At 40.4% G+C, this 16,172-nt stretch overlaps 1 protein-coding gene and 1 long non-coding RNA gene across 3 annotated transcripts in view; one reads left to right on the forward strand and one right to left on the reverse strand.

Moving 5' to 3' along the window:
• MAMDC2 (MAM domain containing 2) overlaps positions 1-16,172 on the forward strand; it is a 174,184-nt gene that overhangs the window by 150,760 nt on the left and 7,252 nt on the right. For both annotated transcript variants that reach the window (XR_001004910.1, XM_011970153.1), the window contains exon 12: positions 7,854-8,113. Coding sequence is in view for 1 of the 2 variants with exons in the window: in XM_011970153.1 (XP_011825543.1) it covers positions 7,854-8,113 (260 nt within the window). In the remaining variant the exon portion in view is untranslated. The remainder of the gene's footprint in view (positions 1-7,853; positions 8,114-16,172) is intronic.
• LOC105532074 overlaps positions 6,148-16,172 on the reverse strand; it is a 48,854-nt gene continuing 38,829 nt past the window's right edge. Inside the window, exon 4 of the long non-coding RNA XR_001004909.1 lies at positions 6,148-6,511. This is a non-coding gene — a long non-coding RNA (uncharacterized LOC105532074). The remainder of the gene's footprint in view (positions 6,512-16,172) is intronic.

Below are 16,172 nucleotides of genomic sequence, written 5' to 3' on the forward strand. Positions count from 1 at the left end.
TTATTGGTGTATAGGAATGCTTGTGATTTTTGCACATTGATTTTGTATCCTGAGACTTTGCTGAAGTTGTTTATCAGCTTAAGGAGATTTTGGGCTGATACGATGGGGTTTTCTAAGTATACAATCATGTCATCTGCAAACAGGGACAATTTGACTTCCTCTTTTCCTAACTGAATACCTTTCTTTCTTTCTCTTGCCTGATTACCCTGGCCAGAACTTCCAACAGTATGTTGAATAGGAGTGGTGAGAGAGGGCATCCCTGTCTTGTGCCTGTTTTCAAAGAGATTTTTTCCAGTTTTTGCCCATTCAGTATGATATTGGCTGTGGGTTTGTCATAAATAGCTTTTACTGTTTTGAGATATGTCCCATCAATACCTAGTTTATTAAGAGTTTTTAGCATGAAGGGCTGTTGAATTTTGTCAAAGACCTTTTCTGCATCTATTGAGATAATCATGTGGTTTTTGTCTTTGGTTCTGTTTATATGCTGGATTATGTTTATTGATTTGTGTATGTTGAACCAGCCTTGTATCCCAGGGATGAAGCCAACTTGATCATGGTAGATAAGCTTTTTCATGTGCTGCTGGATTTGGTTTGCCAGTATTTTATTGAGGATTTTTGCATCGATGTTCATCAGGGATATTGGTCTAAAATGCTCTTTTTTTTGTTGTGTCTCTGTCAGGCTTTGGTATCAGGATGATGCTGGCCTCATAAAATGAGTTAAGGAGGTTTCCCTCCTTTTCTATTGATTGGAATAGTTTCAGAAGGAATGGTACCAGCTCCTCTTTGTACCTCTGGTAGAATTCGGCTGTGAATCCATCTGGTCCTGGATTTTTTTTGGTTGGTACGCTATTAATTATTGCCTCAATTTCAGAGCCTGCTATTGGTCTATTCAGGGATTCAACTTCTTCCTGGTTTAGTCTTAGGAAGGCATATGTTTCCAGGAATTTATCCGTTTCTTCTATATTTTCTAGTTCATTTGCATAGAGGTGTTTATAGTATTCTCTGATGGTAGTTTGTATTTCTGTGGGATCGGTGGTGATACCTCCTCTATCATTTTTTATTGTGTCTATTTGAATCTTTTGTCTTTTTTTCTTTATTAGTCTTGCTAGAAGTCTATCAATTTTGTTGATCTTTTAAAAAAATCAGCTCCTGGATTCACTGATGTTTTGAAGGGTCTTTCGTGTCTGCATTTCCTGAATTTGAATGTTGGCCTGCCTTGCTAGGTTGGGGAAGTTCTCCTGGATAATATCCTGAAGAGTGTTTTCCAACTTGGTTCCATTCTCCCCGTCACTCTCAGGTACACCAATCAAACGTAGATTTGGTCTTTTCACATAGTTCTATAATTCTTGGAAGCTTTGTTTCTTTTTACTCTTTTTTCTCTAAAGTTCTCTTCTCGCTTCATTTCATTCATTTGATCTTCAATCACTGATACCCTGATACCCTTTCTTCCACTTGATCGAATCGGCTACTGAAGCTTGTGCATGCATCACGTAGTTATTGTGCCATGGTTTTCAGCTCCATCAGGTCGCTTAAGGTCTTCTCTATGCTGTTTATTATAGTTAGCCATTCGTCTTATCCTTTTTCAAGGTTTTTAGCTTCTTTGCGATGGGTTTGAACATTCTCCTTTAGCTTGGAGAAGTTTGTTACTACCGATCATCTGAAGCTCTCTTCTCTTAACTCGTCAAAGTCATTCTCCGTCCAGCTTTGTGCCGTTGCTGGTGAGCAGCTGCATTCCTTTGGAGGAGAAGAGGTGCTCTGATTTTTAGAATTTTCAGTTTTTCTGCTCTGTTTTCTCCTCATCTTTGTGGTTTTATCTACCTTTGGTCTTTGCTGGTGATGTACAGATGGGGTTTTGGTGTGGATGTCCTTTCTGTTTGCTAGTTTTCCTTCTAACAGTCAGAACCCTCAGCTGCAGGTCTGTTGGAGTTTGCTGGAGGTCCACTCCAGACTGTTTGCCTGGGTATCACCAGCAGAGGCTGCAGAACAGCAAAACTGGAGAACGACAGATGTTGCTGCCTGAGTCTTCCTCTGGAAGCTTTGTCTCAGAGGGGCACCCAGCTGTATGAGGTGTCAGTCGGCCCCTACTGGGAGGTATCTCCCAGTTACGCTACTCAGGGGTCAGGGACCCACTTGAGGAGGCAGTCTGTCCATTCGCAGATCTCAAACTCCATGCTGGGAGAACCACTATCTCTTCAAAGCTGTCAGGGACGTTTAAGTCTGCAGAAGTTTCTGCTGCCTTTGTTCAGCTATGCCCTGCCCCCAGAGGTGGAGTCTACAGAGGCAGGCAGGCAGCCCTCCTTGAGCTGCAGTGGACTCTACCCAGTTCGAGCTTCCTGGCTGCTTTGTTTACCTACTCAAGCCTCAGCAACGGTGGACGCCCCTCCTCCAGCCCCGCTGCTGCCTAGTGGTTCAATCTCAGACTGCTGTGTTAGCAGTGAGGGAGGCTCTGTGGCTGTGGGACCCTCCAAGCCAGGGGCGGGATATAATCTCCTAGTGTGCCGTTTGCTAAGACTGTTGGAAAACCACAGTATTAGGGTGGGAGTGTCCTGATTTTCCAGGTACCATCTGTTACGGCTTCCCTAGGCTAGGAAAGGGAATTCTCTAACCCCTTGCACTTCCCAGGTGAGATGATGCCCCATCCTACTTCGGCTCACACTCCATGGGCTGTACCCACTGTCCAACAAGCCCCAGTGAGATGAACCCGGTACCTTAGTTGGAAATGCAGAAGTCTCCCGTCTTCCGTGTCGCTCACGCTGGGAGCTGTAGACTGGAACTGTTTGGCCATCTTGGAACCTCCTCCTCATATTTTATGGTAGTAAATACAAAGGTTTCTGGAACTGGAAACCTTAGTAAATAGTTTCAGCCTGATACCTGCGGCCCAGAGGTGCATAAACTGAAAGCATAGTAGACTTCAGGAGTCACATCTGTAGAGGTATGTGTGCTCCAAAGAACAGATGGTTAGAGGAGGCTATGCAGGCCATCCCTGATTTAGTTAGAGTCCCAACCTGTTGGGAAGAACTGGGCAACCAGACTAGTGCTTAACCTTCACAAAGTAAATGAATTAGTCCATTGTGCCCATGAAAGAAAGAAGTCAATCAAATGATCCTGGGGATAATTAAGAGTTTTCCTCTCTTCCAGAATCTCAGAGTAATCTTGGTCAAGACTTGTACTGTTACCAGTAGGAATGCACAACCATCATCCCTAAACAAAAGACAATTCTTAGGTCATCTCTCTCATGTTTAATTCATTGCTTCCCTTCCATTTTGAAAAGACTTCATGTTTCAGGGCCCTTAGTCTCTACTTTCCAGTTCCCCAGTGACAGCATCTTCAGAGGAGCTTTTCCCCGCTATTGAGAAGTTCATCTATAGCTAAGGTCCTTTACCTGGGATTCAAGTGGGCCTTTTCAGAGCTCCAAAGCCAGGTGTGAAAATTTTTTTCTTGTCTTAAAAATCACTTTGGGAGGAAATGTTTTTTAAGTTAAATGTATTAGGGTATTGTTTCCATCTACCATGCTACTAACTTATGTGTAGGATAGCATGGGATTCCTTTGTACATAGCTAAGTGATATACCATGGTCATTTTCATGCCTTGATCTCTCTCTCCATGGAATTAAATTAGACACACCCTTCTGTTAGGATTATGTATATCTGTATTATTGTTTACATTGACCTAACTTAAGTTAGAAAATGTTAAAGAAAATATGTACAAAAGAAGAAGGTTCCTTTCATCACTGAATGTGCAAAAACCCGTGCTTCTTGTGGACCAATTTGCTTACCAGTGAAAGAATGAAGGTAATGAACTCAAAGAATTATCTTATGTGTTCATTTTAAAAATACTTCTGATAGTGTAGAACTTGTTCGAGATGATTTGCTTTGATAAGACTTTAATTTTACCACAACTTGGATTTGCTCTAGTTTGTCTTGAAGCATCATAGTCAAGTGAATATCTCATTGCCAAGAACTTCCCACATTTGGAGTGACTGTGGTGGAGCCATGTGCCCTAGAAATGGTCAAATTGGTTTGTGCTTAGAGCTGTGGGGAAAAAAAATGCATTCATTCATCCATTCAACAGATATTAATGAGCGTCTGCTATGTTCCAAGCACTGTTATAGGACCTGGGAACGTGGCAGTGAACTAAACAAGAAAAAAATCTCTGCCCTTGTGAATTCTAAAGGAAAGAGACAGGCAAACATAAAAATAAGAAAATTATACAGTATATTAAGAGGCAGTTAACTATGGAAAACATATTAAATTAGGGTATAGGGAATGAGGAGTGCCAGGGAAAAGGGATTGCAATTTGGAATAGTATAGTCAAAACAGGTCTAATAGAAAAGGTAACATCTGAGCAAAGACTTAAAGGAGGTAAGAGAGTGAGACCTGAGAATATCTAGAGGAAGACCCAGGGTTAGCACACACAAAGGCCTTGAGGCAGCAGCATACCTGCCATATTCCAGGAATAATACAAAGGCCAGTGTGGCCAAGCAACACAGTGAGTGAGGAGAAAGCCAGTAGGAATGAGAGAGGTAAGAGAATAGGTGGGAGATTATATAGCTATAGCTATATAATTATATATATATAGATAGATTTTTTATATATATATAGATTATATATATAGCTATATAAAGCTAATTGTAAGGACTTCAGCTTTTACTCTGAAATGCTGAGCCAAAGGAAGGATTTAAATGAGTGGTTACAATTTTGCTTTTGCTTTAGAAGGAGCACTATGAATACAGTTTTGAGATGAGATTGCAGGGGACCAGAGTAGAAGCAGACAGAGTAGTTGGGAAGCTGTTGCATTAATCCAAGCGAGAAATGATAGCAGCCTGGACCAGGATGATAGTAGTGGAGGCAATAAGAAGAGAAGTGACTGGATTCTGGATATATTTTAAAGGTAGAGCCAATGGGAATTCCTGATAACCCTGATGTGGAGAAGCAGAGAAAGAGAGTAGTGGTGTGCAACTCACAGGTTTCGGGTGTGAACAACTGAACATTCAGTCTACTTCAGGCTGTTAGGAAGTTGAGTTTCGAATATGTTCAGTGTGAGATGTCTACCTGATTTGACAGTTTGAATGAGTCTAGATTTCAGCAAAAAGGCTGAAAATTTAAATCTGAGATATAACAACATATTTGGTATTTAAAGCCCTGAAACAAGATGAGATCATCAAAGTAGTAAGAATAGTGAAGTAAAAACTGGACCTTGCGGTACTCCAGGGTCAAGAGGTCAGAAAAGAGAGAGTGGAACTGGCAAAAAGTGACCAGTGAGGGAGGAGAAAAGGCAGGAGAATACAGTGTCTTGCAAGCCAAGGTAAGAATGTAATTCTACTTTCTGAAGTGGTAAACCACTATGTCCAATGTTACTGATGGTACAGAAATGACAAAGACTGAAAACTGACCACTGGATTTCGTAATGAGGATGTCATTGGTGAGCACTCCAGAACACTGACAGGATTTTTGCTATTATTTTTAAGCAGATCATGGGAAAGTTGGCAGCTATGCCATTTCCCTTAAGCCTGCATCTGGATGAAACTACTGCCAATGAGATGAAAAGTTGAAGTTGACTGGATGTCAAATGTAACATACCAGATCAAAGATACTCCCATAATTTTGATTTCTTATTTAAATCAATTAGCCTTCTAATTAAAATTTACTTTTGAACTGGGCTGAAATACATGTAGTCTTTAGAGTATCCTAAAGGAGGTTTTGATTTCTACTTGTTCACTGCATTCAGGAATCCCCAGCTAGTGGAGCCTTTGGTGGCAGCATGCCTTGATAACAGGCAACCTGAAGTGACAGATACAGAACTCTGCTCTGATTCTGCTTCTTTGGGGCAACATCATTCCTTAGATGTGACTGGTTGATGCAGGCCACATCCTGTGAGTCAGCCCAGTTTTGCAGGGTGAAAACTTTATAGAGTAAAACACTGGGGGAAGGGGTTGCACAGTGCACACAATTTATTAAGACCAATGATGCTTTCTCCCACTGTTTTAATAAGCCTACAGAACTCAGATTTGTGTTTGTAGAAATAAGAAAAAGAGAATGGAGAAAGACCTCTCAGGCACACAGAGGGGACTTCCAACCAATTCTTGTTGGGATATCTCAATTGCCATATTTTTGGAAATGATTAGAATTCATCAATTAAACTTCGAACTATAAAGAAACCATTTCATTTGCATGTATTATTTGGGATCTCTTTATTTTTCCTGTTGATTTGGTCACCAATTTCTGCATGAAATAATGAGACATACGATACTTTGTAAAGATTACTTTTTACATCATATATGTAAAAAACAAATCAAAATTAGCAAAACGTTGGTGTTTGCTTGGGCTGCCATAACAAAATATCATAGACTAGGTGGTTTAAACAACAGAAATTTACCTATCACAGTTGTGGAGGCTGTAAAGTCCAACATCAACGTGCCAGCTGTTTTAGTTCCTGGTAAGGGCTCTTTTCCTAGCTTGCAGACAGGCAACATCTTGCTGTGTGCTCACATGGCCTTTCTTGGTGTGTGCACCTGGAGAGAGAGAGAGAGAACAAGCTCCCTGGTGTCTCTTTTTATAAGGGCACTACTGTCATCAGGAGAGCTTCAACCTCATGACCTCGTTTAGCCCTAATTAGCTCCCCAGTGCCCCATCTCCAATTACTATCACACTAGGGTTAGGGCTTCAACATATGAATTTGGGGAGACATATACATTCATTCCAAACACATATGTAACACCAAACAAAGCAACAAAGTTGTATGCAAACTTTCTTTGTATATTTTTCAAGTAGCGGAGGTCTAAACTTTTCATCAAGTGATCAAAGGTTAACAACTACTGATGTAGAATTCAGGGCCTTTTTTAAAATGGGCCTCAGATGCACAGAATTATATTACCAGTGAACTACTCTAGAAAAGATCTCTTGCATTACTATTCATATATAGTTTTACTTCAGTGACATGATAGTGATTGTTTAACACCAACTGGCTCTCTTTGGGAAGGATGTGCTGACTTGTATACATGTCCAGTTTCTGTGGTATAAATAGTCCCATCATGGTCCATTTCCGGCTACCAATGTGAAGTCACTTGGAGCTGAAAGAGGATGCATACAATGGGCTATTGGAAGCCCATGGAAGTTGGCTGCAGCACACCACTGCCCTATCTTCATGCCGACTAATCCTGTTTCTGCCTGAAACCAATAAATTTTAAAATAGCAATAAAATAAAATTAGAAAAGGAAATTGGAAAGGCAATTTTAGAATATTACAGAATATGTTTTCAAGACTAAAAAAAAGGTGACACGAACCATTTTAGAAACTGAGCAGGACAGGAAACAAATAATGGAATATGCATGACATGTGAGTGTATGTCATTATGTTACTTAATACAATTCTGTAGCACAGGTATTAACCCTTATCTTAAAAAGATGAATGTAAGTTCAGAGATTATTCATTAGACCAGAATCACATAGACAACAAATATTAGAGTCAAGACTTGAACCCAGATTTACCTGGCTACAAAACCCATTCTCTCTCTCTCCCCAAACCAACATCTGGAAGCTTTAGAATATTGTCCATGAATGAGTAATATAAATTCTGATGTGTTAACCACTGTATCAGTGGCATAATACTGGTATATTAATTACCTTTATACAAGATACAAATTAAACTGAATTATAAATCATTTAAGAAATCATTTTGCTGGTCTCATTTTTGTAACTTATTTTCCTTAGATAATATGTATTCTTCAAAATTATAAAACCCTTTATCAGTACTTTGTCAGGTCATCTTGACTTGACACTCTGAAAGAACACTATGGAAGGAGAAAATGTAATTTGTGTCCTTTTTAACAATACCTGCTTTTGCATTCACCTCAAGGCTACTACATGTACATTGAGGCCTCCCACATGGTGTATGGACAAAAAGCACGCCTCTTGTCCAGGCCTCTGCGAGGAGTCTCTGGAAAACACTGCTTGACCTTTTTCTACCACATGTATGGAGGGGGAACTGGCCTGCTGAGTGTTTATCTGAAAAAGGAAGAAGACAGTGACGAGTCTCTCTTATGGAGGAGAAGAGGTGAACAGAGCATTTCCTGGCTACGAGCACTGATTGAATACAGCTGTGAGAGGCAACACCGGGTAAGCCAAGAGAGATAAGAACTAAGCAATGGAAAACATGTAGGAGCTTCTGATGTTCTTTCTTATTCTTGCTACCAAAGATAATATTTTGTTCTTTTTCAGAGTCGTAGATAAAGGCAGGATTAAGAAGAAGTAAACATAATTAGTTTATACATTGATTAAATCTAAGCAGTGACAGGGAGAGAAAGTTTTGAGAATTTATGCATAAAGTGATTTTTTTGCAGTTCTATGATAAAAGTATATCTATTTTTGTCTTGATACATTATGGGTGTCAAGTATATTTCTATGTATCATACAAATCTCCAAAACCAAGTCTTCTTTTCTTCTAAATATGGTATTACCTAATTAGTTGCAGCTGCATCTTTTACTCATTACCCACACACATGTAAGAGCTTTTGCCTTAAGCCTCTATTTAACAGTTAGTATGGTCCAAAGTTGTTTTTTGTTTGTTTGTTTGTTTGTTTGTTTTTTAATGCCTCTGCCTCCATCACTGCATTGATGCAAAAGAAACAGAGAGACTTGATCCTCAGTCCTCGGTCTCCCCCAGGTCCTCTCATGTGCTATAGAAGACGTCCATCCTAGATGTTCTCTATCATAAAGGAATCTGGGCAGCAATAGGAAACATCCTTTTAAATTCTAGTAGGTAGGGGTTGAACAGCCAGTCTAGCCTGGAGAACCACACCTGCCTTCTGATAGCCACAGATTTTACCTGTCTACCATGGGCCAAAGCTCCAGAAAGCTGTGGGAGATAACCTTCAGATTTCTGATTGTTCTTAAAATTGCTCTGTAGAATTCTCAAGTGTGACCTCCAACTAAAGGCACACCTTCCTATTCATTCTTACTTCTGACTGATAAACCTCCTGGATCAGCACTCTTTGTCTTTAACCACTGGCTGCCTAGTCTAAACCCAGATCTTCCTGGGAAGAGAGATCCAAATTAAGAGTTTTATTTTGCACTAACCTATGACCAAAAATAATTTTCTACAGATATAAATGGGATGGAATTGCAGAAGCTCAGATGGTTAAGTTGCAGTGCAATCAAAGGTGCTACATTGTTAAAGAGCAAATGACAGGGAAGATGAGCCATTATCTGGGAGAGGCCCATTATCCCAACATGGATAAACTGTCTAGACATTTGGCAAAGAATAACAGGTAGCTTCAGGAATAATTTTATAGTGATTTAATGTCTGTTCAAAAGAAGAAAGTGGATGGCTCAGGAACTTACTAATATAATTGATCATCATTCAGAGATGATGGATTAATTTTGTTAGGCTATTAGGGTACTCCTTCTCTATTCAAATGGTTCTCAAAGTGTGGTCCAGGTACCAGCAGCATCAGCAACACCTGAAATGCAAATTAACTTAATATGCAAATTCTCAGGCCCCACTTTAAAATGAATGAATCAGAAACTGAGGATTTGGAGGCCCCAGAAATCTGTTTTAATAAGCCCTCCAGGGGAATCTGATGTATGCTAAAGATAGAGAATCTCTATGCTAAACTAAATGAATCTAAATCTTTGGGGATGACACCTGAGCACTGATTTTTTTGTTTAACTTTCAAGCGATGCTGATGCACAAGTGCTCTAAGATTTGAGTTCTGGGGACAGGTAACTTCTCAGCATCTAGGCCTTGGGGATCAGACACATGGCCTTGCATATAACAGAGTTACTGGGGAGGTAGTTATTTGAAATATTTTTTGAGTACAGAGTAGTGTGGCATCTGAAATGGCATCTAGGGCTCTTCAAATGATGCAGAATAGCCCTGGAGACTTCTAGTTCACAATTTGGGAAGAAGACTCCAGAATCCTCTCGTATTTTGAAGAGAGGTCTCCCCTTGGCTTAGAATGGAACAGATAAGAATCTCCTCTGGGTTAGTGATTCCCTCAGGAATCCAAATGATGGCAGGGAGACCAGGCTGAACTAGCTGCCCCAAAACATCCTAGTGTCTAATAAAACAGATACACCCATATGCACATAGATCAGCCAACTGCTACATGCCAGGCACTTACAGTGCTAACAGCTGTACATAAGTTCTTTCAACTGATCCTATTGCCCCATTTTACAGGTGGGGAAAAGTAAATGTCTGGCTGGTAAGTGGCTGAATAAGAACCAGATCTCCATGCTTCCAAAGTTTGTATCCCTAAACCACTGTTCTAACACTGCCTCCCACCATAGAAATTCCAAAAATAATCCTCATTGGCCTGATGGTCACAAGCACTGCATGATTTTCGAGATATCTTTTACTGTCTGAGAAAGTTTATACATTCTCAAAATGGGGTAATAATTCCTAGTCAGCTGTGCTGGCATTGCCAGAGTTAGAGTGAGAATCAAAGGAGATTATGTATGTGAAAGGGTTTTATAAACCTTAAAGTATCAAAATAAGATATTATCACTGTTCTAACAATATATTCTCACCTAAGTCTCCCTAGTCACTAATTCATATCACCATGGCAGAACTGGTATTCTCAATAGCCACATCAGGCATCCAGATTGAGCTCCTGTTGTTTGAGATCAAAATATCTCATCTCAATAAATATGTATTGTCCATTCGCTATTCTAGGTGCTGAAGATACTGCAATGAATATAATATATAAAGTTCTTATTTGTTTGGAGTTTACATTCTAGTGGGGAGGAGGTAGAAAATGCAAGCCAAGGCTGGGCACAGTGGCTCATATCTGTAATTCCAGCACTTTGGGAGGCCAAGGTGGGACGATTGCTTGAGGCCAGGAGTTTGGTATCAGCCTGGCAACATATTGAGACCTTGTCTCTAAAAAAAAATCAAGCCAAACAAACAAATAAATACATATATATGTGTGTGTGTGTATGTAGATACATGGGTGTGTATATATGCATATATGAATATATGTATATCTATATGTATATACACATATGTATATGTGTATATGTATATATATGAATGTGTATATATATATAGAGAGAGAGAGTGTGTGTAATAAGTGCTATGAAGAAGTCAAGCTGAAACTGAGCTCATGAAGTAGACAGTAGAATGATGGTTACCAGAGGCTGGAGGAAGCAGGAGGAGGGAATGGGGAGTTGTTGGTCAAAGGCTACAAGTTTCAGATAAACAGGAGGAATATATTTTTGAGATCTGTTGAACAGAGGATGACTGTAGTCAATAATGCATTGCATATTTCAAAATAAGAGACTAGACTTCACATCTTACCACAAAAAGTGATAAATAAGTGAGGTGATGGATATGTTAATTAGCTTGATTTAATCATCCCACATTTTGTGTGCTTATGTATATACATAATAAATATCACATGGTACCCCATAAAGGTATAAAATTGTGATTTATCAAAAATAAGAAGAGGAGGGGAAATAAGAGGAAGAAGTCAAGTTGATCAGGTGGTGAGGTCAAAGAAGTATTGTGATAATCATGAAAATCCTTAGAAGATGTGGTAGAGTTTGAAATTTATCCCAAAAGCGGTAAGAAGTCATCATATAGCTTTAAAGTGATATCTGATTTTGAAGTGATCACTCCAGCTACTATGTGAAAAGTATACTGTAATGGGACAAGGAGACTTTGGGGGCTGCTGCAGTAGTCCTGGCAAAAGGAGTGGTGGCATAGGCTATGCAGCAGAAGTGAGCAGATGTCATCAGAAGCCCACAAGACTTCTTATGTATAGAATGTGGAGTCTGAGGGAAAGGGAGATATCAAGATGACTCCAAAGCTTTTGGCCTGAGCAATTGCTATAATGAATTCAGATATCATTTATTGAGATGAGGAAGACTTGAGACAGAGCAGACCTGGAGTAAGGACAGTGTGTACAGGAAGAAAATTAATAGACTCCTGGGGGGAAATGTTAAGTTTTTTATGTCTATTAGAAATCCAAATGGGTATAAGTAAATAATAGGATATGAGATGAGTTCAGGGAAGAGAACAGAGTTAGGGAAGTAAATGTGTACAGCATCAATGGGAGTGGGCAGGTAGAGATGTTATTTAGAGTGTGGTAGTACTGCTGCCATTTGAGATTGATCCTTTGGGGATAATATGTGGGTGGCCTCCTGAAGGCATTCCACTCATTAGATTATCCCTATGGGAAAAAGAAATGCATCAAATGGCAAATTTTTAATCATGCTCCCTCCTAAGGGATTTATTAGTGCTAAGCAGAAACTGACTCACTATTGATCAAAAGCACAAAATCATTCTATTTCCTTTGGATTCCTTGATTGCTGCTCCTCCCCCACTTTCATGACTTTTCCTCCTTGATTTCTTAGATTTTGATGCCATTGAAATAAAGTGTTACACAAATTCGCAGCTTACTGAAATATTTACATCTGTCATATAATTAATTATACTGCCTAACAGTTACTAGGAATTTCTATGCACTGCATACTCAGCTAAGACTCAAGTTGGCCAGGTGTGGTGGCTCACACCTATAATCCCAGCACTTTGGGAGGCTGAAGTGGGGGGATTTCTTGAGCCCAGGAGTTTGAGACCAGCCTGGGCAGCATGGCAAAACCCTATGTCCTCTAAAAATACAAAAATTAGCCAGGTGTGGTGGTGCATGCCTATAGCCCCAGCTACTTGGGCGCCTGAGGCAGGAGGATCACTTGAGCCCAGGAGGCAGACGTTGCAGTGAGTTGAGATCCCACCACTGCACTCCAGTCTGAGAGCAAGACTCTGTCTCAAAAAAAAAAAAAAAAAAAAAAAAGGCTCAGGTCTCCACAATTTCTGGTTTATGATGCCCATAGTAATTTTTTCTTGGTGCCCCAAGACCAAAAGAAACACCTAACAGTTTCATATATTAAGTATTTGGATTCAAAAAACTTTAGTATTTATGTTCTAACAACTTAGTAGCCATTTGAAAAAAATACTTAAAAATATTTTATCTAATTCTTAACCAAAATTATGTACTAATAGAATGTATATACCTGTTGGGCACAAACTTCCCAACTTGGAATCAGATTGGATACACTACCCTTATTTTATGTTCCACATTGATTTCTACACAATGCTTGCTTTTAATTGCAGCAGCTACCAAAAAACTCAGCTCAATGAAGACATGTTATCAAAAGGAATATAGGTCAATCCCATGTTAAAACTTTGACCTTGAGCTAGCAGTTCAAATGGTGTCTGCTAAGTATTGAATACTGCCTTGTTTCCCTTAAAATTTCAAACTATCTACAGCACCCCGTGAATGTACTTGGGCACCCTGGGGTACCTCAGCACACACTTTGGGAACCAAGGACATATATTATCTTATTTAATCCTACCTTTGTTATGTTTATTATCTAAATAAACAAGTATTTGTTCAGTAGCTATTTGATTTGGATAGATTTGGTTAGTCTTAAAGTGCAAAGACAAGTTGGCTTAATCCTATTGTCAATGTAGAAAAAGAAGAGGTACTCCTACATATTTATAATACAAGGGGGAAATCATAGTACTATAAAATGGTGATCACTACTGTACTAAGAAAATTCAGAGGAGAAAGTTGTATAAAATCAAGTGTTTGGCCAAATCATAGACTATTCAGAATATAATTCCTTCAGGTAATTTTGTTTATTATTCTTTTCATTAGACTTGAAGGCCAAAAAAACAGATTTTATTGTTGTTCAGGGAACCAAAAGTCTAATTATCTGCACTCCTATCTAGATGTGTTAGGATATTTTTTCCCCTCTTCTTGCCATTTATTTGGATTCTCATTTAGGGTTGTGTATTAATCAGGATTCTCCAGAGAAACCGAACCAATAGAGGAGAGAGAAACAGAGAGACAGACAGAGAAGGTGAGAGAGAGAGAGAGAGAGATATGAAAGGGGATGTATTAAGGAAATTGGTTCATATAATTATGAAGGCTGAGATGTCCCATAATATGCTACATATAAGCTGGAGAACCAGGAAAGCTGATACCATAGCTCAGTCCAAATCCCAAGGCCTGAGAACTAGAGAAGCCGATGGTATAACTATTAGTCTGCAACCAAAGGCCTGAGAACTAGGGTGCCACTGGTATTCCAGTGTCTGAAGTTTCAGAAGTCTGAAGACTGAGGAACCTAGAGTTCTGATGTCCAAGGGCAGAAGCAGACAGGTGTCCCAGTTACAGAAGAGAGAGAAAACTTGCTTCTCCTCTGCCTTTTTGTTCTATCTGCATCCTCAAGCAATCTGATAGTCCCCACTCACACTAGGTGAAGACAGATCTTTCTTTCTCAGTCCACCAATTCGAACGCCAATCTCTTTCAGAAACACCCTCACATACATACTGAGAAATAATACTTTACCAGCGATGTGGGTATCCCTTAACCCAGTCAAGTTGACACCTAAAATACACCATCAGAAGTTGGACCTTAGAATTTTTATAAACAGGGGGGCATGTCCAAGATGGCCAAATAGGAACAGCTCCAGCCTCCAGCTCCCAGCAGGGGCGACACAGAAGACGGGTGATTTCTGCAATTTCAACTGAGGTACTGGGTTCATCTCACTGGGTCGTGTCAGACAGTTGGCTCTGGTCCGCAGGTGCAGCCTGACCAGCAAGAGCTGAAGGAGGGCGAGACATTGCTTCACCTGGGAAGCACAAGGGGGAAGGGAATTCCTTTTGCTAGCCAAAGGAAATTGAGACACACGACACCTGGAAATTCGGGTAACTCCCATCCTAATACTGCGCTTTACCAAGGGTCTTAGCAAACGGCACATCAGGAGATTATATCCCACACCTGGCCTAGCGGGTCCCACGCCCACGGAGCCCCCCTCATTGCTAGCACAGCAGTCTGAGATCTAACTGCAAGGTGGCAGCAAGGCTGGGGGAGGGGCACCTGCCATTGCTGAGGCTTGAGTAGGTAAACAAAGCTCCCAGGAAGCTTGAATTGGGTGGAGCCCACTACGGCTCAAGGAGGCTGGCCAGCCTCTGTAGACTCCTCTTCTGGGGACAGGTCATAGGTAAACAAAAAGCAGCAGAAACCTCGGCAGAGGTAAACGCCCCTGTCTGACAGCTTTGAAGAGAGCAGTGGATCTCCCAGCACGGAAGTTGAGATCTGAAAACGGACAGACTGCCTGCTCAAGTGGGTCCCTGACCCCTGAGTAGCCTAACTGGGAGATATTCCCCTACTAGGTGCAGACTGACACCTCACACCTCACACGACAGTGTACACCCCTGAGACGAAGCTTCCAGAACAAGAATCAGACAGCAACACTTGCTGTTCAGCAATATTCTATCTTCCGCAGCCTCTGCTGCTGATACCCAGGCAAACAGGGTCTAGAGTGGACCTCAAGCAAACTCCAACAGACCTACAGCAGAGGGTCCTGCTTGTTAGAAGGAAAACTAACAAACAGAAAGGACATCCACACCAAAACTCCATCAGTACGTCACCATCATCAAAGACCATAGGCAGATAAAACCACAAGGATGGGGAAAAAGCAGTGCAGAAGAGCTGGAAATTCAAAAAATTAGAGCGCAATTCCCCTCCAAAGGAATGCAGCTCATCACCAGCAACGGAACAAAGCTGGACGGAGAATGACTTTGATGAGCTGAGAGAAGGCGGCTTCAGTCGATCAAACTTCTCAGAGCTAAAGAAGGAACTACGTAACCAGTGCAAAGGAACTAAAAACCTTGAAAAAAGATTTGACGAATGGCTAACTAGAATAATCAATGTAGAGAAGTCCTTAAAAGAACCAATAGAGATGAAAACCATAATGCAAGAACTACGTGACAAACGCACAAGCTTCAGTAACCAACTCGATCATCTGAAAGAAAGACTATCAGCGACTGAAGATCAAATGAATGAAATGAAGCGAGAAGAGAAGTGTGGAGAAAAAGAGAGTAAAAAGAAATGAACAAAGCCTCCAAGAAAAACGGGATTATGTGAAAAGACCAAATCTACATCTGATTGGTGTGCCTGAAAGTGACCGGGAAAATGGAACCAAGATGGAAAACACTCTGCAAGATATCATCCAGGAGAACTTCCTCAACCTAATAAGGCAGGACAACATTCAAATTCAGGAAATACAGAGTACACCACAAAGATACTCCTCAAGAAGAGCAACTCCAAGACACATAATTGTCAGATTCAACAAAGTTGAAATGAAGGAAAAAATGTTAAGGGCAGC

Source organism: Mandrillus leucophaeus, unplaced genomic scaffold (assembly GCF_000951045.1).
Source record: "Mandrillus leucophaeus isolate KB7577 unplaced genomic scaffold, Mleu.le_1.0 Scaffold93, whole genome shotgun sequence".
Taxonomy (NCBI): Eukaryota; Metazoa; Chordata; class Mammalia; order Primates; family Cercopithecidae; genus Mandrillus; species Mandrillus leucophaeus.